The 22,660-nt window shown below is 44.7% G+C and overlaps 3 protein-coding genes across 5 annotated transcripts; 1 reads left to right on the top strand and 2 right to left on the bottom strand.

Annotated features, from left to right (window-relative positions):
- Positions 1-11,191: 11,191 nt before the first annotated feature.
- LOC136527232 (calcium and calcium/calmodulin-dependent serine/threonine-protein kinase-like) lies at positions 11,192-16,102 on the bottom strand. 3 transcript variants are annotated; one of them, XM_066519874.1, is made up of 9 exons: positions 15,975-16,102; positions 15,797-15,883; positions 14,419-15,178; positions 14,278-14,332; positions 12,986-13,096; positions 12,633-12,865; positions 11,751-11,958; positions 11,581-11,640; positions 11,192-11,488 (listed from the first exon to the last, which is right to left on the bottom strand). In XM_066519874.1, the coding sequence occupies exons 3-9, from the start codon at positions 15,111-15,113 to the stop codon at positions 11,300-11,302; spliced, it is 1,551 nt and encodes a 516-aa protein (XP_066375971.1). In that variant the 5' UTR covers positions 15,114-15,178; positions 15,797-15,883; positions 15,975-16,102; the 3' UTR covers positions 11,192-11,299. The 3 variants fall into 3 exon arrangements, with proteins under 3 accessions (XP_066375971.1, XP_066375972.1, XP_066375973.1); XM_066519875.1 differs by having other exon boundaries at positions 14,419-15,137; XM_066519876.1 differs by having other exon boundaries at positions 14,419-15,116.
- Positions 16,103-16,182: 80 nt separating this feature from the next.
- LOC136527233 (uncharacterized) lies at positions 16,183-18,543 on the bottom strand. Its single transcript, XM_066519877.1, has 5 exons — positions 18,161-18,543; positions 17,855-18,039; positions 17,525-17,765; positions 16,707-16,843; positions 16,183-16,609 (listed from the first exon to the last, which is right to left on the bottom strand). The coding sequence occupies exons 1-5, from the start codon at positions 18,429-18,431 to the stop codon at positions 16,382-16,384; spliced, it is 1,062 nt and encodes a 353-aa protein (XP_066375974.1). The 5' UTR covers positions 18,432-18,543; the 3' UTR covers positions 16,183-16,381.
- Positions 18,544-18,680: 137 nt separating this feature from the next.
- Positions 18,681-22,304, top strand: LOC136527234 (probable ribonuclease P/MRP protein subunit POP5). Its single transcript, XM_066519878.1, has 4 exons — positions 18,681-18,993; positions 20,812-21,015; positions 21,130-21,267; positions 21,954-22,304. Exons 1-4 carry the CDS (start codon positions 18,696-18,698, stop codon positions 22,100-22,102), a joined length of 789 nt encoding a protein of 262 aa, XP_066375975.1. The 5' UTR covers positions 18,681-18,695; the 3' UTR covers positions 22,103-22,304.
- Positions 22,305-22,660: the final 356 nt, after the last annotated feature.

The following is a 22,660-nucleotide window of genomic DNA, read 5'->3' as shown; positions in this document are numbered from 1 at the left end:
CGTTGGCCTCTGGATGTGCAACAGACGCATAGTCTATACTGAAACCACAGTCTTGTGCCCAGCTCTTGAATTCTGTAGCTGTGAAGGGGGAGCTTAGATCTGTGATGATTCGATTGGGCATGCTGAAGCGGTGCATAATGTCTTGGATGAATTCGACTGCTTTGGTTGCGCTGTATTTCGCGAGTGGTTTGTATTCAATCCACTTGGTGAACTTGTCGATTGCCACAAAGATATACTCGAAGCTGCCTTTTGCTTTTTTCAGGGGTCCTACTTGATCTAGCCCCCAGCAGGAAAAAGGCCAAGCGGGTGGGATGCAGATAAGATTGTGAGCTGGTACGTGGGCTTGTCTCGCAAACATTTGGCAACCTTTGCATTTTCTGACAAGCTCTTCTGCGTCCTTCAAGGCGGTTGGCCAGTAGAATCCGGTGCAAAATGCTTTGCCAACCAGTGTCCTTGAAGCGGCATGATTTTCACAGCAACCTGAGTGTATTTCATCTAGGATTTCTTTGCCTTCTTCAAATGAGACACATTTTAGTAGTACTCCTGATGATGCTGCTCTTCTGTAAAGCTTATCCCCTACTAGAACGTAGTTTTTGCTTATGCGAACAACTTGGGTGGCTTCTGCTTTATCTGCTGGCAGTTTATTTTCTTTGATATAGTCGATGAAAACTTGGCTCCATGAAGTGTTGATTACCAAGATCTGAACGCCTTTAGCCTGAATTTCATGTGTTGTTTCACTGGGTTGTTTGATAGAGGGAACTGATAGCTCTTCTATGAACACGCCGGGTGGAACCTTTGCTCTGTCTGATCCGGGCTTGGCAAGGACATCTGCTGCAATGTTGGAATCGCGTAGGACGTGTAGAATTTCTAATCCTTGGAAATGTTTTTCAAGTTTCCGTATTTCAGCACAATAAGCACCCATGTTTTCTTTGGTGCAATCCCAATCTTTGTTGACTTGGTTGATGACTACTGCTGAATCGCCGTATACGAGTAATCTTTTTATTCTGAGGGTGATCGCCACTCGTAGCCCGTGGATGAGGGCTTCATATTCTGCTTCGTTATTTGTAGCTTGCCATAATATCTGAAGGACGTACTTGAGTTGTTTTCCTTCTGGAGAAATGAGGAGAATGCCTGCACCGGCCCCTCCTAGTTTGAGTGATCCGTCAAAGTACATCTTCCAGTGGTCAAGGATTGTATCTGATAAAGGCTGTTGAATCTCTGTCCATTCGGCCACGAAATCGGCGAGGGCTTGAGATTTGATTGCTTTCCGTGGGGTGAAATTGATGTCAAGAGCTCCAATTTCAACTGCCCACTTGGATATGCGCCCCATGGCATCTTTATTGTGTAGGATGTCTCTGAGTGGGAAATCTGTCACCACGGTAATCTTGTGGCTTTTGAAATAGTGGCGAAGCTTCCGTGAGGTAATGAGTAGAGCGTAGAGTAGTTTTTGTACATGCGGGTACCGGGTTTTAGATTCTGACAGTACTTCGCTGATGTAGTATACGGGACGTTGCACTTTATACACGCGCCCTTGTTCTTCTCTTTCTATGACTATTGCTGTGCTGATTACTGTAGGAGTTGCCGCAATATATAGCATCATATCTTCATCTTTCTTTGGAGGTGTCAGGATAGGCGACGAAGTGAGGTATTCTTTAAGTTTTTTGAAAGCTTCATTGGCCTCTATTGTCCACTCGAACTTGTCTGTTTTCTTTAGTAGTTTAAAGAAAGGTAATCCCTTTTTGTCAAGTCTTGATATGAAGCGGTTGAGGGCCGCCATGCATTCTGTTAGTTTCTGCACATCTTTGACACTTCTAGGTGGGCCCATTTCTGTTATAGCTCGAATTTGCTTGGTGCTGGCTTCGATCCCACGCTGACTGACCAAAAATCCGAGTAGTTGTCCTGAGGGAACTCCAAATACACATTTATTTGGGTTCAATTTCCATCTCCATTTCTTTAAGTTTTCGAAGGTTTGCTTTGAATCTTCAATTAGAGTGTCTGGGTTCTTTGTTTTCACCACCACATCGTCCACGTATGCTTCCACATTTTCGCCAATTTGATTCCCAAGGCAAGTCTGGATAGCTCTTTGATACGTGGCGCCAGCGTTCTTTAGTCCAAACGACATGGTCTTGTAGCAGTAGGCACTAAACGGGGTGATGAAAGATGTCTTGCTCTTGTCTTCTTCTTTTAGTGCGATCTGGTGATATCCTGAATAGCAATCGTGAAAAGATAATAGCGCAGATCCTGCTGTCGAGTCAACTATCTGGTCAATGCGTGGTAGCCCGAACGGATCTTTTGGGCAATGTTTGTTGAGATCTGTGTAATCGACGCACATACGCCACTCGTCCGTGTTTTTCTTCTGCACAAGGACCGGATTTGCTAGCCAATCTGGATGAAGGATTTCCTTGATGAATCCGGCTGCCATTAGTTTTGTTATTTCCTTTTTAATTGCTGCCTTCTTGTCGGGTGAGAATCGTCGTAGCCGTTGCTTTACAGGCTTGGAGCTTTTGTTAACATCAATTCTGTGCTCAGCCAACTCCCTTGGGACTCCTGGCATGTCGGCCGGCTTCCAAGCGAAGATATCTTTGTTGTCCCAAAGAAAGTTGGTGAGCGCGAGTTCCTATTTTGCCGAGAGGTGAGCACTGATGGTTGCTGTCTTGGAGGTATCGCCTGTGCCTAAGTCGATTTGCTTGACGTCGGCTTCTTTTGGTGGTGCGATGATGCTGGGCTTTTTAGCCGGTATTTCTAATTCTTCTTGGCTTGTCTCTGCAGCGATTGCGGCTATTTCTTTTCTTCCATTGTCGGCTTGCGCTTTAGCTGCAATTTGGATTGCCTGAACGTCGCAGTCAAAAGCGCGCTTCAAATCGCTTCGAAGAGAAAGGATACCGTTTGGTCCTGGCATCTTAAGCAGTAAGTACGGATAATGTGGTATTGCCATGAATTTGGCCAGTGCTGGACGTCCGAGGATTGCATGATAAGACGAATCGAAGTCGGCGACTTCAAATTTGATAAACTATGTTCGGTAGTTTGAAGGAGTTCCAAAGGTAACAGGTAAAGTAATTTGTCCGAGTGGCATGGCTGCTTTGCCGGGTACTATTCCGTAAAAGGGTGTGCTTGTTGGCGTAATCATCCCGGCGAGTTGTAGTCCCATTTTCCTTAGAGTTTCTGAAAAGATGATGTTGAGTCCAGCTCCTCCATCGATTAGTACTTTGGTGACGGTCATACCGGCAATAGTCGGATCTAGAACCAGTGGATAATGGCCTGTGTTTCCCACGCTAGTCCATTGGTCTTCTCTGGTAAATTGGATAGGATATTGTGACCAATTGAGGTATCTTGGTGTAGCCGGTTCTGCTGTCATAATGGTCCGCAGTGCTAGTTTTTCTTGATGTTTGCTTCTGCAATCCGGAGCCCCTGAGAAAATCACTGCTACCGTTCCCCTGGGTTTTTGGAATCCTTTGTCCTCGTGGTTGTCTTCTTCTCTTTTCTGATTGTCCTCTTTGGTGTTTTCCTTACTATCTCTTCTTGTGTATCGATCATTGAAAGTGTAGCAATTTCCGATGGTGTGCCTCCCACTAGGGTGCAATGGGCAGCGTATGTTTTCAATGTCATCATATCTTCTGGGTTTGGGAAACTTCTTTGATTTGTCGGCCATTGCCACAGTATTGTCTGGTCTACGTTTTCTTTCTTGATGTCTGCTATTTCGGTGATTTTGCTTGTCCGAGTTGTCCTGGTTGTTTCTGTCCGGGAACCTCTCTCGTGTTTTTTCTTCTGCAGTAATCATCTTTTCTACTGTACGTCTGAATTCTTCATTGTTTCTCGGGTTTTCTTTGCAGAAATCTTGAAATTGCCACCTAGCCATGATTCCATGAGAGAAAGCTTCAATTACTTCTCGTTCGGTTATGTCATGTACTTGAGCTCGTAGTTCGCCGAATCGTCGATAGTAATTTCTAAGACTTTCACCTCCCTTTTGCTTGAGTCCTTTTAGATCTGCATGAGTGATTGGGTGTGTAATGATTCCTGCGAAACTTTCGCAAAAAACTCTTTGCAAATCCTCCCAATTTCTGATAGATCCTGGGTTCAGCTTGTCGAACCATTGGAGGGGCATGGCCTCCAGTGCCATGGGAAAGAAAAGGGTTTTGATATCGTCGTCTCCTCCGGCTAGTTCAATTGATTGTGAATATATTCTGAGCCATTGCCTTGGTTCAGTTTTGCCATCATACTTGGAATGGTTAGACGGTTTGAATTTGTGAGGTAATCGTACTAATGCGAGCCTGTTCGTGAAACAGGGGAACCTGTCGTGTGCCTTGGTTTCTTTGAATTCAGATTCGGCACCTTCTTCTGGCCAACTGTTGTCCTGATGGGAACAATCTTGCGAGGTTGTCTGGGTAGGTACCCTGCTCCTAGTCTTCCTTAGTTGTTCAAATCGGTGGCCTTGATTATGTTCCTTCCTACTTCCTCCGTCATGGCTTCCACCCGGCCCAAGTCTTTCGAAAGCGGATTTCCTTTGATTTTGATCTTCTTGCCGGTGAGTTGTTGATTTGGCGGGTAGTCTTGATCGAGTTTTCTCTTCATGCGTTCTCGGGATCGTCGATCGGAGCAAGTCCTGGAGCTGTTCATACTTCTCACCAGGATGTGAAGTTGCTCCGAGTTCTTCTAATGCTTCTCGAATCTTATCGTAAGGCGTATTTGCCGTGCGTCTTCCTTCAACTTCCCGTTGCGATTTTCTTTTGTCGTACTCAGCTAATTCTGACTCGTATCTGATCCAAGCGTCCCTGCGCTGCCTAGCACGGTGTTGGCGCCCTTTCTTCAACTTGTTTTTTCTTTCTCTAGCTTATTTCTGACTATCGGTTTCTCTATCGTAGCCCTGGGCAAAGGGTGATATGTTGGATTCTGATTCATCTGATGATCTGATATCGGGTGCTTCCGGGGGATTTAATGGTGACCGCGGACGTCGAACCATGAGCACTTCTCGTGCGTGAGTCGTTCTGTTATTGGCGTTAGTTTTCATGCTGTCGGAGTCGCTGATAACTTTAGTAGAAGCCTCGGTGTCGTAGATCGAGTCTCCCTCTTGGTAAGGTAGAATAGCGGTTGTTGTTGTGCCGACTAGTTGGGTTCCGCTACCCTCAGGAACGGAACCCGGCCAGTGGATGATACAGTCCTGCGACGTTATCGTTAGCATGAGACCCTCCTGAGCTCCTGTCAGTGGTATCCCGAATCTAGGATTGAAAGATCTTTCGAACTGTTCCTGATAGGATTTTGCCATGTTGTCGAGCCCAAATGGAAAAGAACTCGACTTCTTGAGAGAACTCTGAAGGTAATCCGAGTTGTTTTGGGTTGTGCTCTGGAATCTTGCCAAAAAAGAACTCGGTTTCTTGAAAGCACTCGGATAAAACTTCGCCTTGGAGCTTGAATTCGAATCGGATACGAGTGGTCGTGAAATCTGATTTGAATCGGATACTATGAGCTGCGCGAATCTTCTGGTGAGTTGATCCGTTGCCGTTGTTGAAATAAGAACTTCTTTAAGATGATCTGGATCTTCGAGGAGATGGCTTTGAAGCTTGCCGTTGTTGTCTGCCTCGCAGATCCACGAGCCGAAGATGAAAGTTGATCCCGTCGGGAAGATTATGTTGTCGAGGTCCATCGAGCTCTCGGATGCAAAGTCGCCGAAGTCCCCTACCTGGCGCGCCAGCTGTCGATGTTTCACCACCGATAGCCTGCCACGGGGTACCCGGGGCAGTATGTTCGGGCTTCGGCGTATGCTGAACTCGATGGTTAACGCAAGAGACAGCCGATTTATCCTGGTTCAGGCCCTCGATCGTAGATCAAGTAATAACCTTACGTACAGTCGGCCTTAGGCCTTTGCGTTGGATTGATTCTCAAGTGTCGTCTTCTGTTGATAGGAGCCCTGCCCTCCTTTATATAGTCAGGAGGCCAGAGTCCTAGTCGGTTTACAATGAGATTTCCTAGTAGGATTACTTAATAGTTCTGCTACTAAGATTTACATGGGAAGAATCCTAGTTGAACTAGATCTTCTCTCTCGCTTGCGGGGTATCCTGTGGGTCCCGTATCGACACATACCATACTACTTTTTTATAAACCTCTAGTTAAAAAAAATACCTCATTATTTGGAAAACGAGAAGTATATTTTTTTTCAGAGAGTAACATAAGCTAAGCAGCCGTAGCATTAAAAAAACCCACATATGATTTTCGGATATGGTCGACGTACGTCTGGGCCTCCTAGACCATGGACCGCACCCTGATCTATTGAGTAAATAATAATAATCACCATTTGAATGGTCAGTATGTAACGTAGCAATTAATGGTCAAGCTCAAACTTTAATTTCCGGCTCTTCGACTTTTCAGCCACTCCACCGGTTGATCAACGTACGCGCGGCTCATTTCTGGTTTCCCCGAACCTTCAGGGGCGGCGGGGACGGATTCGGCAGAGAATACTCCTTCGGCTTTAAGCCACACGAGGCTGCAGCTGCCTTCTAAAATCCTAATAGCAATGTATTATTAAATCAATATTACCTATGTGTTTAGATTATAGATTGTTTAGATTTTTTAAATATATAGATTAAACTGCCATATATCTAGACATAGCGTATATCTTGATGTAAAAGTAAAACAGAAGCTATCAACTTAAAAAGACTAAAACAAACTATAATTTGGAAAGGTGGAAGAATTAACTTATAAAATTCATCCGGATTGTTGATGGACCTTGATGAACAAGGCTAGATCTGCCCCAGAGTACCTCAAGGATCCATAAGTCCAGCAACTGTGTGTAGGCATATCGACGGCTGAGCTCAACCAATGCCTCTGCGCGCGCGCGCGCGTGTGTATATATATATATATATATATGCAATCCCGGCACTAATTAGCTGTCACACGAAAGAAATCTGCCATAAGAAACATAAGTACTACCTAAGGTGCTAAATGAACAATTATTGAGCTCTCGAACTCGAAGGGACCAAAAAATGCACTCTGTGAGTTGGTGGACCTAGATGACACCCTTCTATAAGTTAATGGACCTATAGTGCAAGGGCTTGATTTGGGGTGACTAAAGTTTAGTCACCACCTTTTAGTCACTTTTAGTCCCTAAAATACCAAATATGGTGACTAAAGTAGTTTAGTCCTTTAGTCTCCAGAGGGTGACTAAAAGGTGATTACACATTAGTCCAGTGACTAAAGAAACTAAAGAGGGCCTAAATTAAATTCAAAAGATCTGGTCCAACGCCTATGTTCATTTCTTATATGTACCGCAACAAATATTCAAGTGTGCCCTCCACCAGTCCACCAGCTGCCGGCCTGGCCATTTCTTTATGCCCCCGGCCCTGCTCTGCTAGTCGGCCAATAAACTAGTAGAGCCTGATGCATGATACATGCTCCAAACATACAATATGATGACCCTTTCAAAGATTTAGTACAATGTACAATATATAAATATACACAGAAGAGAAGAGACAAATTGGTGGGTGGTACGCTCGCGAACAAAGTTAACCTTTTTGTAAATATACACAGAAGAGAAGAGACAAATTGGTGGGTGGTACGCTCGCGAACAAAGTTAACCTTTTTGTAAATATACACAGAAGAGAAGAGACAAATTGGTGGGTGGTACGCTCGCGAACAAAGTTAACCTTTTTGCTCCCCCTCACATTGGCCGGCACCTGTCTATCATCGTTACATTGTCTAGTATCATGTCTCTGTCATGTGACCTACCAAGTAGCATTATACTTTTCCCCGTAAAAAAACAGTCCTACCATAGCACCCAATGGAACTATCTGAAGCTTTTTTTATCAAATCTATACAAATATTTATATTATATAAAAAAACAACATTAGATTCACATGGAATATATTTTTCATATTGTACCTATTAATTATCATAAATATTGCCACTATCTTTGTATTATTGTTAAAACCCCAGTACTCTACCTAGAAAATTAGGGGGGGGGGGGATCTGAAAACACATATACTCGCACAAAAGCACAGTTGTTTTTGCTCTCAAGAGTACATGCCCGTGTGCATCACCGTTAGATGATCGCTCTCCTACTATACACGCATCCTAGTGCGCTAAAAAATTCCACATCTCAAAAGGTAACAACACAAGGCCACGTCGCCGCTCGGTCGAAAAGTAGGGACGTTTCCGTCGATGAGTCATGATGACAACCGACAACGGAGACATACAGAGCTAATTCCAGCAAGCTAAGGCCTTGTTTAGATCCATTAGCTACTAATAGTTAGCTAACTAATAAGTCACAACTAATATTAACTGATATTAGTTAGTTTAGTCCTACTAGTGGAATAGTTGTTAGTTGAGTATTGAGCTAACAATTAGCTAAACCATTAGCTAGACTTTTGGATCTAAAGGAGCTAATTAAGCTGCTAATAATTATTAGCACCTTGCATCCAACTAGGGCCTATATAAGTTGAGTGCTTTTAGTGAATTATTATTATTGGGGGTAGATATTCAGTGTGCATGGGCGTTAGGTTTTCCTTAGTTTAGGGAAATAGAGCCAAAAATCAAAGCGGGGCCATGCTTAGTATACAACACCACCCATATATAACCCCGTTACTGCATCGGGTTTTTTCCCGGCCACGCCCGCGCTACGAACTGATGAGTGTGATGTGATGCTGACCCATGGCCATGCCATGGACGAGCAAGGCCGATCGATCTACGACCCATGCAGTGTAGCGAAGTGAAAAGTAGGCGCTCTCGAGCCGTGCAAGCGCATGGTGGGGTGGTCGTGACTCGTGAAGATATGCACATGCTTGCCTTTAATTTGCCGTCAGCTACGAAAAGGTATCCTTCGTCGGCAGCCCTACCTGCCTACGACGATTTCAATAGTCTCCTTTTCCTCTCACAGCCAAGCAAAACCGAGTGTACACACACCGTTCAAAAAAAGTACTCGATATTTAAAAAGCTGTAAATAATTTTAGGTTTAACTATATATATATATAAAAAATGCTAATATCCTTTATAACAACTGACGCCCTGTTCGTTTAGGCTTGTTTGGCTGATAAGTCATGACTGAAAATACTGTTGACTAATTTAGTGTGAGAGAAAAATATTGTTCGTTGGCTAAAAAGTATGGCTTATAAGCCAAACAAGTCCATGCGAACATGGCATAAGTATAATCATATTAATTGCCGGCGGAGCACTCAACTGCATGTGGTTGTGTTATAATAAAAAATAAAAATAAAAAAGCCTGCACGTGGTTGTCAACTTTTCCATCCAGACAAGCAAGGACGAAAAGGCAGCTTTTGGCCTTTACGAGCCCCCAGGAGCCGCGCCGACGACCTGATCCGACCCGGCGGCAAAGTACAAAGACGCCCGCACATCCACCATGTGCCTGTCCATCACGTGCCACCGATAGCGATTGGATCGGGGGACCACCGACCAAACTTCACCGTGCTTGTGTTGCTTGCATGACAGTCCAGGCCAGGCATCATCACTTTTTGGCACGCTGGGCGCTCACTGCTCAGCATATATAGGAGTATTTATATTCAGCCTGTTCGGCTGGGCTAAAACAATCATATACGATCGTGGATTATTACTGCTGGTTGGTTTGATGTAAGAGAAAAATACTGTTTTGACTAAAAATTTATGATCGTTTATGACCAAACGAAGAGGACGATAACTACATATCCATGTTCATGAAACGTACCGTACTCCCTCCGTGGCATCAAAGGTGTCCTTTTTTACTTCTAAACTTCTTCTTTGACCGTTCTTTTTATTCAAAATTTTTGTATAAATATTACTTATTTTATTATAACTTATTTTATCATTAAATATATTTTAATAGTAATTTATTTATTTTATTATTTACATAAAAAATTTGAATAAAACGAACGGTCAAATAAGATGTCTAAAAGTCAAAAAACAACACTTTCATGGAACGAGTGAGTATTTTTTAGAAAGGTCTATGAGAAGAGAACGAAACTGTTCCTGATGAAACACATATGTAGGCCCTGTTTGGATCAGATTCAGATTCTTAAAAACCAGTTCTTATTCCTAGTTTATAAAATCTGGATTCTGAACAAAAACTAGTGAGTGTTTGGATCCCCTAGTTTATACTTGATTTATTGTTCTTTGGTCACGAGAAACTGACAAAAGCTGAGTATCAACAGCTTCTTGGTTTTTAAGAAACCAGTAAAAACTGGCATAAGAAACTAGGCAAAAACTAGACGATCCCACCAAGTTTTCAAAATCCAAATTCTTAAAAGTTGAAGCATCCAAACAAGGCCATAGAACACGACTGTTTCTAAAACTGCGAGTGTGACCATGTCTCACTTCCCTGGCTGCTAAGCACAAAACCATGTGTGGCCACTAGTTTTTTTTATTACGGTTATTACGACCAGACGACCGTGACGGATTGCATTCACGCTGCTTCGGGCGACGATCGAGTACGACCGTGCCAACCGCTGGCCCAGCTGGCCTCTGACGCTTTCTTTACATTTTATTTTGTTTCAGCCCAGCCCACCTTCTCTCCCCTCCCATCGCCTGCGGCAAGTACTACAGCCCGGCCCAGGTTCGCCAAAAGAGAGAAAAGAGAGAGTTCCATGGGCCTGCTCTAGGTCCACAAAACGGGCTGCGCGTGGCCCGTGCGCGCTTCCAAACGCATGTGTCCGGCAAAGAACGACGCTGTCCGTAGGCAGACTCACCACCGGCCACGGCCAGTCACCACAGCTGCTGCCTGCTGCCTGCTGCCATGAACACATCATCGGGCGAACCGATGCGTCCCGGGCTCCAGAAACTCGACTGGCGAGGGAAGAACCACCCTCACGACATTGTCATAGGAAGGGACCGTATGACCCCGGTCGAGAAAATCCCCGAACCCTGGCACATGCCCCGAAGGACCGAGTGAACCGGGATAGATCATCAGGCCGGACGCAGCCAGAAGGCGCACCGTAACCAACGCAGGACGCAGCCAGAAGGCGCACCGTAACCGACGCAGTCACCAGGCTCGCGTGCACAGCGAGGAAATTTTTTTTTGGATGCGAGACCGGAAATTCGCTTCCCGTGGGAATCGAACTCTGGCCGGCAGCCTCCAACCGAGCAAGGCGTGCCACCCGAGCTAGGCACAGCCACCTAGTACGATTGATCCATCGAGGGCCACGCGTCTCCACCGGACAACGGGACAAGCAACAAAAGGAAAAGGAAAAGTTCAGACATGATTGATTGATGATGCTAATACTCCGTACAGTGCCGTACTGATCAATGCTGTTGTGTTGGTGTTCTCGTGGGAAGGGAAGGGAACGAGCTGCTGGACTGGGCTGAATCTCTCTCGCTCCGTCTACATCTACTGCCCCGGCGCCGGAGGCCGGAGGGACGAGAGGACGACGTCCTGGAGGGCGCTGTCCTTCTGCATGGCCGCCTTGAACTCGTCGAAGCTCACCTTGCCGTCGCCGTTGGCGTCCATCTCGTCGAACACCTCGTCCAGCTTCCCGGGCTCCGTGATGTCGCCCGGCAGGCACTCCTCGGGCAGCGCCTGCGACCACAGTAATACCAGGCAAACTCATGACAACATATACCACCATATCATACAGACAGGAAGGACGGGCAGTTTGTTAGCTCTCTTACTCGCAGCATCGACGCCAGCTCGTCCTTGCTGATGCACCCCGACCGATCGGCGTCGTACATCTGACACGTCATTTTTTTCAGTCCATTCAGTAAGTATGTCAGTCGCGCGCGAGAGAGGGAGGGAGGGACTGCTATGAGTCAGAATGACAGGGACCATCGATTCTCGTCACCTGGAAGCAGAGCCGGAGCGCGTCGTCGCCGCGGGAGTTGCGGAGGCTGGAGAGCCCGCAGAGGATCTCCCTCATGTCCACCGTGCCGTCGCGGTTGTTGTCGAACAGGTCGAACACGCGCGGCGCCAGAGGGACCAGCAACTCCAGCTTCATCGCCTTCAGCACCTGCTCGAACTCCGCCAGCGTCGCGTTCTCGCCGTCCGCGCATCTGCATATGCACCACCCGATCCACGACCATCTCATTGTTAGTCACAGCACTCAGCATATCATATCATATCAGGTGTCCTTTTTTTTCAGTGAAAAGGTTTCAGAACTAACTATGTGAAGATTTCATTTTTGCCAGCAACAACTGCTTGTTGCTGTATAATGAAATTTCTCCGGCGAATGAAGGAAACAATAATGCACACTATCATGTTTTCATGCTACAGCTTCTGAGATCTGAGTGATCATGAACATGGATATAAGGCACGTTTTGAACAGCTTACAGTCTTCACGCCAACTCATCTTACTGCTAAATAAGAATGCTAGAATCAAAACTCGAATACCAAACCAAGTACAAAGTAAGGGGTCAAATTCCTCATATACTGACATTCGTGCAAAACTCGAGAATGCACACTATCATGTTTATAATGCTACAGCTTCTGAATGATCATAACTCCATGTAGATAGGTCAAGGACACGCCAAACATAAACATCATGATTAGCAATTACTATGCACTTCTCTCACGAAGTACAGGTAATTCTATGCTTAAAATCAATTCCGGAGAATATGGATCTAGACACATTTTAAACAGTTTATAATCTTCAGTTCAACCTCATGTTATTGCTAAATGAGTGCTAGAATCAAAACTCGAGTACCAAACAAATTCCTTATATACTCACATTTGTGCGAAATGAGCCCGCAGATTGTCTAGCTCCTCTGAGCTCAGGTCATGTGTTCCCAAAAGGTTCCTCAGCCTTTTTGTCCTCAAAGCCACCTTGCTGCTGAGGACGCTTGCGATTGCCGCTGCCCGCAGCTTCCTTCTAGCATTGAACCTCTTCAGCTTTGATATGACCTCTGCGTCCATGAGGTCTTGCTTTGCCCAGTCTCCAATCACCCAAGGATGCCCCAGAAGCTGGTCCAAATGATGCAAGACAACAAGGTCCACGACTTTAATAAGCACAGTTATATGTAATTCGGATTGGCCAATATGGCAATATGGATGGAAGAGAAAAAAAAGAAGCATGGGACAGACATCACTTGCTGTTGGCCTCTTGTAAGGCTCAACAGAAAGAAGCCTGGAAATCAATTCTTTGGCTGATGAAGATATTGTTTTCCATGCATGGTCCTGGAAACTGAATTCTCCCTGAAAGGAGAATGAAGAGCACACATCATTAGAGCAAAACCTCCAGATTTAGGGAGAGCAACTTAAGACAAGTGATGCCATCTTTGTTGAAACATGTAAGCAGTTAAGAGTACACCATCATGTAATCCAAAGACAATCCTAGATTTTTGAAACCTCACTTCGTCAAGAAAATGGTTCGATTCCTTTTTGAGAGGTTGGGTTGCCTTATTCTGATCTTATGTCCATATTAACTTACCTTTTTGTATTTCCCTGAGCGATTTGATTGGACATAGCAAGGTATCAAGAACAATTTGTACACCCAAGCCAACAGGAAGGTCTGTTTAGGTGCTAGTACTTTGACACCTCTAGAGAAATTGGCCTTTAAAACAGAATGACAGATAGGACAGATCAAATATGACTGCCAACAGCTACCAGAAGGAGGCAGTTCTTCAGTATTGATTGAGAGGCCTGCTTCCATGCTATGAAACGATTGCTCCAAAATCTTACCTAGGCCCACCTAGGTTCTCTTCTTTTAAATGTAATTTAGGTTGGAAGAGCATATATCATTAAGACCATAAGTGAATGGAAATCTAAACTGCACTACATTCATGACTATGACATCTTACATGTGCTATCAAATGATTATAGTTTTGTTAACAAATAAAAAGATATTTTTATAGAATTTAATTTGGCTCCCACTTCCACCACAAGTGAGCAAACATGTTCCTTATTGTAAGAGCAGGTTGTAGAATGCTCCAACGGTGAACACATGAAACATGAAAAGGCAGTTCTTCAGTATTGATTGAGAGGCCTGCTTCCATGCTATGAAACGATTGCTCCAAAATCTTACCTAGGCCCACCTAGGTTCTCTTCTTTTAAATGTAATTTAGGTTGGAAGAGCATATATCATTAATACCATAAGTGAATGGAAATCTAAACTGCACTACATTCATGACTATGACATATGGTATGTGCTATCAAATGATTATAGTTTTGTTAACAAATACAAAGGTATTTTCATAGAATTTAATTTGGATCCCATTTACACTACAAGTGAGCCAATGTGTTACTTATGTCAGATCAGGTCGTAGGAATGCTCAAACTGTGAACACATGAAACATGAAAAGGCAGAATAATTCTGAACAACTATGAACTCAAATAGAGCAACATGATGTCCAGAGACTAGCCACAGTAAGACTTACTTGCAGTATCCTTTGCTGCTTTTCTCGATTAGTTGGTGCATGAAATGGCGGGCATCTGTAATCACACCAAGTGAAATTCATCAGGATATAAACAGGAAATCAAACCAGGAGAGAATCACAAGGAAGGTTGATCAAACATACCCAGATAACAGAATATATAGAATTACCCCAACGGACCACATATCACTTGAAGCTGAAACATCTTGCCTTGAGAGAGCTTCTGGCGAAACATAATCTATCGACCCGAACAGAGTCACAATTGGGTCGCTGAAATCTTCGACAGAACTTAGACCAAAATCCATGATTTTCAACGTGGAATCTTCATTCTTGTCAGAGAAGAGGCAGTTCTCTGGCTTCAAGTCCCTGTGTATGATGTTTGCCTTATGAAGAGCCTCCAACCCCTTAGCAATCTGACGAATAACAGCTGCTGCATCGAACTCCGAGTACCGGTCACGCCCCACTATCCTATCAAACAGTTCACCACCAGAGCACAGCTCCAGGATCAGGTGCACGCCATGCGCATCCTCGTACACATCATGCAGGCCTATGACGTTGGGATGTGGCGCGACGTTCTCAACTATCCTCCTCATGACGAGAATCTCGTTGGTGAGCAAGGCGTCAGAGATGGATACCTGCTTCCACATCGGAAGGCCACCCTTTGACCCTTGCTGCATCCCGTTCATGGCCGGGCCAAGCCTTCGCAAGGTCTTTATGGCGACCTGGGTCTTCCCCTCCGATTTGCTCACTCCCCTCCTCACTATCGAGAACCCGCCTCGGCCAAGGACATCCACAACTTCATAGTCATCGGACAGCTTTCTGCTCTCAGTCTTGGACATTGCCTGACAAGTTTATGCAAGGAACTGAATACTGGTATCAGATGTTGATTGGGAGGCCACAAGAACTGGTAGTGAGGCAGCAAACAATCAGGGTGTTTGTACAAGAAAAAAAACTAGAGCAGTAAGTGCAGGATGAACAGAAAAGAGAGCATGTGTTTCGATGGAACAAGAAGGAAGATTGGGCAACAAAAACAAAAGGGCAGAAACTGGGAGCAGTATAGTAGTTGGGAGCAGAAAGGGACGTACAATATATTGTATAAGTAGCTTGTGTATGATAAATGTAGGAGCAAACTCAGAGAGTAGAGGGTATATAAATAGAGTAATGTGGGGGTGCTGAACACGGTGATGGCAGAAGAAAGTGACATGTGCAACAACCAACACAATGGAATAAACCCATTGAGGATTTGTTTTGTGCTGATGGCAAGATGACAAGAATTTTATAACTAGGCGTTTAGAAGTGGACAGGCTACAAAGGTTATTGTTGACCTGGTTGCTGTTGCTCAATAGCTGCTTTGAATTGGTCTTCACTCGGTAAGGCTAAACTTCGTCGGTTTCGCGGCTTTGAAACAGAGATGTATAAGGATGAAAGAAAACACCATGCCTATACCTATTGTTTGAAGAAACAACGCCATGTTTTTATACTTGTGTTAAAGAATTGAAGCAGCAGAGCAGCACCAGCATACCTGACCAGGAAGAAGATCAGCAGGCCGAAACTGGAGCAGGTCGTCGTCAAGGTCTGCTTCTACCGCACTGCCGGTGGGCGAGCTGGCCTAATGCAGAACGGAAATGCAAAGTGAGGGAGCTGTACCTCAGACGGACAAGAGGAAGACGAAAAGGATTGCAGAGGGATGCTAGATGTACCTCGGTTTGTGTCTTTCCTCGTCTCTCTTCTCAGGTATGTTTAAGGTGTGGATGCTTTGTTAATGAAAGAATGGGTGGCTGCCTCACTAGTCTACGTAGAGAGACACACAGGTCGCTCTCAATGTCCCAGAATTGATTTTAATTTACACAAACCTGGACGCGGTATATACAACATTACAAATCACTCATCCCATTCAGCTCACATGCATACAAAACTGTTTGTACATTACTTCAGCCTCGCGTCGTTACAACCCAGTTCAGGTTTCTTACAAGTCACAATGCAACTGTGGCCTCAAGTTACAAGCATACAAAGTAACCATGCGAAAAGGAAAACAACAGCAGGGACACTCGCCTCTAGTCGAGTGGTTAGCTTGAAAAATGCCAGAAGATAGCTGTTGTGTATGGTTTTAGTCCGGTAGGGCAGTACCTCTTTCGAGGTTGTTCTTGATCTCGAGCGTGTACTTGCCAAAGGCGCGCTCAATCTTCTTGTTGAAGTGCTCATTCCGGTCGTTGATCGAGTCAATATCCTTGTCTTCGTTGAACTTGCGCCTCCTGCTGAACGATTTTCGCTTCTCTTCCCGCTCCTTGAGTTCCTTGACCATTTTGTCAATGTTTTCTGCTGGCACATTGGACACCTGTGCAAGGCAAAACACACAACGGTCAGTTGACTTGTTTCCACAAGGACATTCAACGATTTGTTGATGTGATGCGATGGCACCATGGCAGCAATACCTTCCCATACTGGAGACTTGAGGCGTCCCGGTAGAATTCAGGGTCATCTTCCTTGGCTTTATTGTAAACCTCCATGTCGACTTCTATATTCTTGGTCCTCTTTTTGTATGCATCATACAAGGTCTTTTGATTGAAAACTGAAAGTATAAGCACGATTTCTCAGATGCAACTCAAACACCCAAATGATAAAGGTGCATTTGGACTTCAAGACAAATGGAAAAAAAATGGAACAGCACCAATCATAACATTTGACATGAAAAGGCATAGAAGACATTCCTATGGCAACAATTGTATGATTTAACGCTAGTACTGAATATAGATTATTATGTAGCAAGACATGTTTGCAATCTATACATAGTAGCAACATAATAGCAAGCATTTTTACCCATTGTACATAACACAGAGATATCTCCCCCGCACATTCCCAACCTAGCATACTTCTCTGGTTTATACTGCGCAAATGCAGGATGGACTGAGATAGTTATTCAATAAGCTTTGCCAAGAAAGTACTATATTAACCCCATAATAAAGTTACGTTCCACAGGATTTACTTCTTTCTCTTTCGATATGTTCTTATAACATGAATAACAGAAAGTACTATAACACCAAGTCTGATGCTGTCACAAGCCAACCATGAATAACATTGCACCCTGAATCCTAATGCGAATGGAGTAGAAACTCAACAAAGACTAAGCAAAACGCAACAGAGAAGTCATCCAGTAAACATCACCAATGTGGAGCATTTTCAGCTATCTCAACAAAACAATGTTTTGTACCAGTCAGACATCTGTGGACGTTAGAGGAGTGAGCTCACTCACCATCCCACCCATATGGAGCAGGTACCTTCTCCCATTTCTTGTACTTGGCCTCTGCCGTCTCCTCCGTATCGAGCATGTACGCCTTGGACATATCAAGGCCATTTGAGTCCAGCAGCTTCCCGATCTTCTTCTTCCTGTCGTCTAGCCACTTCTGCTTAGAAACACCTCGGCTCTCGCCGCGAGGCTCCATCCTTTTCTTCTCAGCAACCATTGCCTGCTGATTTGCCTTCCGTGCTTCATTCTGCGGAACGTCAGACATCAAAGACAGCGTGGCAACAGCCCGGATGCAAAAGTAGGTAAATGACACGTGAAATCAGCGGTTCGTCGTACCATCTTAAGCCGCAACTCGAACAACTTCTTCTGTTTTTCCGTCATCTGCGGGTAACCATCATCCGCGGCTTTGTCCTCCTGTTCGTCGGCATCGTTATCTTCAGGTCGCTGCTGCTCCGCTGCATCGGACGTGCCGGTAGCGGTGGCCACATCAGCTGGTGGCTGTCCCTCCCCACGCTCGAGCCCTAACGAGAAGTCAACCAAGCACACGGTAAGCAGCCAGGAGCGCTCAGATTTTTAATTAAGCAATAAATAGAAGGGCTTCACGACGAATCGAATTAACGAGAAGGAATCATCCAGACGCACCGGATTTGGCGTCGGCGATGCGCCTGAAGCAGTAGTCGGAGCACTCGTGGTAGGGGTTGGAGGCGTTGATGCAGTCCGGGTGGACGGTGCGTTGCTCGGGCGGGCGCTTCCACGAGTCGGGGAGCTCGTCGTCGAGGCGCTGCCTGGCCTCGGCGATCTTGCGGAGGCAGTAGTCGGAGCACTCGTGGTATGGATTGGACGAGTTGACGCACTCCGGCCGCGATTTACTCCCCTCCGCCGCCGGCCCAGCCACCACGCCCTCCCTCCCCATCGACGAGCTCGGATCCGGACGGAACCCTAGGTTAGCCTCGGATCGATCCCGTCTGAGATGTTGGCTCGCTCGGGCTGGGATTGGGGAAGGGGAGACGAAGACGACAGCCGACAGCCGACGGGGCGGCGGCGAGTCCGTCTAGGGATGAAAGTGGCACAGGCCTGCCTGCGCGCCCACTCGGCCCGCTCCGCAAAAACAGCGTTCGTGGGCTCAAGTGGCAGCCTCCAATCAAATCTTGTCGCGGGCTTTGAAGTACATTGATGTATGCAAGGCCCACTGGACACTAGCAGAGGCCCGCTTCTGTCCACCAAAACCGGCAGTCGCCCGCAGTGCTCGCGCCTCGCTCACATCACCACATCCGCGACGCTGCAGCGGAACGCCTCGCCGCCTCCGGCGACAACTGGCTACAGGCTCCGTCCACGGACCTGCTCCTCGCTTCCTTCTTCGCCACCTCGGCTGCAGCTCCGTCGACGAATCCACCGGCTGCCTCAACACCTCCTCCGACGTCAAACCCTAATCTGGGCTGGCGGGTCTGACACTTCAGCACTGTCGCCTACCCTAGGTACTCTCCGTCCAATCCCCATCCCATTTTGTGAATCAAGTTCGCTATGACAGATTTAGGACTTGGAGATCGAGATTCTTGATTCTTGTTGTGTTAGATTAAAGAAAGGAAGCGATTGCTTTGCACTCTAAATAAAACAGATATCCTGGGTAGACGACCCTTAGAGATGAAATCATATTTAGCTTCTGAGGCCGATCAGATATCTTCATTTTCGTATGTCATACTTTAGATACCGTAGCCAAGTCCATAAATGGAACTGGGATATCCTGAAGACATCTTTGTTACTGTTCAAAAATTTAGCAAGGCTGTGTGCACATGGTGCTGTATAAGTAAAGACGTAAAGTATTACTTGTAGTTTTTGAACTGTAGTTATTTCCCCATCTGTGTGAGCTCTACGCATTTCCTAATGTTTCATCAATCAGCCTGTAGGATGGATCAGCACTCCTGTTACTTACGTTTCACTGACAAGGTCATTAATGCATCCAGCAGTATTTTATTATTTCTTCATGGTTAGCAAGTTCACTGAGAAGGTCATTAGTGTATCCCTGAGTTTGTAACCTTATATTAAGATTGAGATTAGGAGTTTGGAATAATTTTGCACTCCTAGCACAAAACATACAGAACAGCATAAGCTTATGGATCTTGACCCCTTCAGAAATAATTTTGCACTCCTAGCACAAAACAAACAGAACAACATAAGCTTATATTAGATCTGGACTCCTTCAGAAATAATTTTGCAATCCTTCAGTTGGTCTCTGCTTCATTTCTTATTTGGTTTGTTTATTTTTTCTGTACTTGAATCACCGCAGAGAGTTCAGGAATTCTGTGCCTAGATTCTTAAATCTGAATAAACAAGCTGAATATGTTCACTGCAATGCAAACATATAAGTAGTCAGCTGCCACCTATTTCCATGCACCGTCTGGCTCGACACCGCCAAGGTCCAAGTCACTGTGCTGCACTGCTGCACCACCTGCCCTTCTCGTGATATCTGATTACTGCTTTGCTAGTGCTAGCTACCAATGTTGTTCAGAGATTAGTAGTTTGCCATTTGGTCCTCTTAATAGGTTTGGTTTATTTATTTGTTTACATCAGATGGATATATGCTCATATGATTTAAGGATCCACTGTGAGCAGCTTACACATTTGTCTTTCTCCATGGTTTTCCTTTTTTTTAGTGTTCATCTATTAATAAGTTTGGAGACTGGATTATTTTTCGTTGGGATAAACTTTGTACTGGACCAGGGCATCTTATCTCTGCATATGAGTGCCTTAAAGGGATATCCAATAAACAAATTTTGAACACCTTTGGTTTCTCGGATAGGCACAAAGCAAATGCTTGAGCAGGTTTGGTCAGTTTCACTAGGAACTGTTCACTACTTGACTGTCTCAGTTATACAAGTGGGTAGCTTGCAAATCATTTGGCCGTTACTTTCTTTGACATAGTTTCTTTAGCTGAATTATTTTGCACATATTCAATGGATGTGCACTACCCATGTTGTTCAATATCCCACATTAATATCGAACTGTGTGTGATGACTGATGACAACTACGAGTCATTGTTTCTTGATTTGGCAACAGCTTGGCCTCTGTCAGCCATTCCCATTTTGCCCCTACCCTTGATGTGTAGTGTCATTTTCTCATGCATACCTTCTAGATGATTGACTTTTTACATTACTGCCTTCCCCAGTCCCCACCCCCACCCCCACCCCCACCCCCAAATTCTTTTCTATCTTGGAAAATGGGATTTAGACAATAAGATGTTGCTTCGGTTACTTACATTTCTTAAAAGTATTGACTGGTCTTTCATCTGGATGCAGGAGCTCTGCAGTTAAGGAAGTGTATAGTCACCATGGTTCATTTCAAGAATAGGTACATGGTGGTGGAGGTCTTTATTGATGCAGCTAGAGGTGAACAGGACCCTGTAATCCTCACCCAATTTAATATAACAAAAGTTATAAGAGACAGCATTCAGCTCAACTTTGGGGAGTGTGGCCTAGCTGGATCTCTTGGATCATTGCAAGGTACTACTAGCAATTACTTCTGAAACCTTTTAAATCTTATATCAGTATTTGCTGCACTGTGTTTATTACTGGCTTCTTAATATAAAAGTACTTATAAGCTCTGCAAATTTTCAGTTAAGTATGTTAATCCTGTAACAAAGCTCTGCATTGTCCGTGTGTCACGTGAAGACCACCAGAAAGTTTGGGCTGCTATGACAATGGTGAGGTGCATTGGGAAGATCCCTGTTTCATTCAACTTGCTCGACATGAGTGGTAAGTGGCTCAGACTCTGGCTGACAATACAAAACAATCTTGTTGCGTTGCCTTTCTACTTGGTTGTTTTCTAACAGACTGACACTTGATTTGGTGCACTCTGGACCTTCCAAAAATAACCTATTTCTGTAGTTGATTTTGTCTTCTAACTTAGAGTAAGAATTTGACGGTAGGATTTTGATTTAGAAAGGATTCAATATGCCCATCTCACATCACTGTCAAGGTTCACAAGTTTGAATAATCTTCATGTGGGCTGTTTTGCTGTTTCGTTTGAGTAATTTCTAAACTTTCGGTGCAACATTTTTGCCATCTCTGATGAAGGAACATAGGAGCTACAGCTATAGAAAGCTATAGGTGTGTCAAATTCATTCTGTTTTCCTCATATATTGTTGACCTTTTTGGAACCACATTTCTCCTTCAGAACTCAAAATATAATGTACTCTCTCAGTTCTGTCAGTTATTTTCCTGCTTAAAGTATTGCTATGTGTCAATTAGGATGGCCAGCTTCATAGTAAAACTATGTATCTATGCATCTAGATATATGCTATGTCTGAAACAGAGGGAGTAGCACTATTGCCATGTTTGTAATACTAATTTGTAGTCCTTAAGAAAAGGGTCACTCTTCTTTTTATTGCCCAACTGCCACAGTTTAGCTCATCAATCATCATTGCATTCACTTTTTCCAGGAAGCATCAGGGCTTGCAAGAAAGCTGCACTGGAGTGTGATGAAGCGAAATTTGAACAATACAAGGTGGCTGCTGGCGATCGTATCACGGCAGAGATCATCCAGTCCGTAGAGAGCTGCTTTGAGAAGATTAGAGGACTAGAGAGCTAGCAAAAAGAAAAATCTATCTCCCCTCCTGTTTTTGTTTCGTTCTCTCTGTCCCTAAATGAAATGAAATGATGAAATGCACATTCAGCCATCTAGCGTTGAGTGCACACCTTATATGGTCTAGAGAGGAACTTGTATATATGCATGGCTGATATTTGATATTCAATTGGCCCCTAAATGAAGGGAAAGGAGGTGTTTCATTCTTCCGTCTCGTATTTTGTTTCCAATACACGAGAGGTGTTTCATTTCTTTTTACTAGTTTAGTTTAATCATGGGAGACTATATAAAACAGGGTTGAGGACCATGCGTACGTCCATGCCTCAGAGAACCGTGCTGCCAAGAACAAAACAATGCTGAGGGTCAGTATCGTCGATCATCACAACAGGCCCCCCGTTTCAACTTACGGGAGATGGTGGAAAAGACGCCATAAGCACTGCGAGCTCCTCAAGCGCTTTCTGTGGCACATCGGCAAGCTAAAGGAAGGGAAAGGCAAGGAGGAGGCAGCCAAGAAGCAAGGATGATGACAACTTCCTTGACCTCGAGGAATGCCTCATGATCTTT

The sequence above is a fragment of the Miscanthus floridulus genome, chromosome 19 (genome assembly GCF_019320115.1).
Source record: "Miscanthus floridulus cultivar M001 chromosome 19, ASM1932011v1, whole genome shotgun sequence".
In the NCBI taxonomy this organism is placed as follows: domain Eukaryota; kingdom Viridiplantae; phylum Streptophyta; class Magnoliopsida; order Poales; family Poaceae; genus Miscanthus; species Miscanthus floridulus.
Note: the sequence above shows the minus strand (reverse complement) of the source record. Positions and strands in the feature narration are given on the sequence as shown.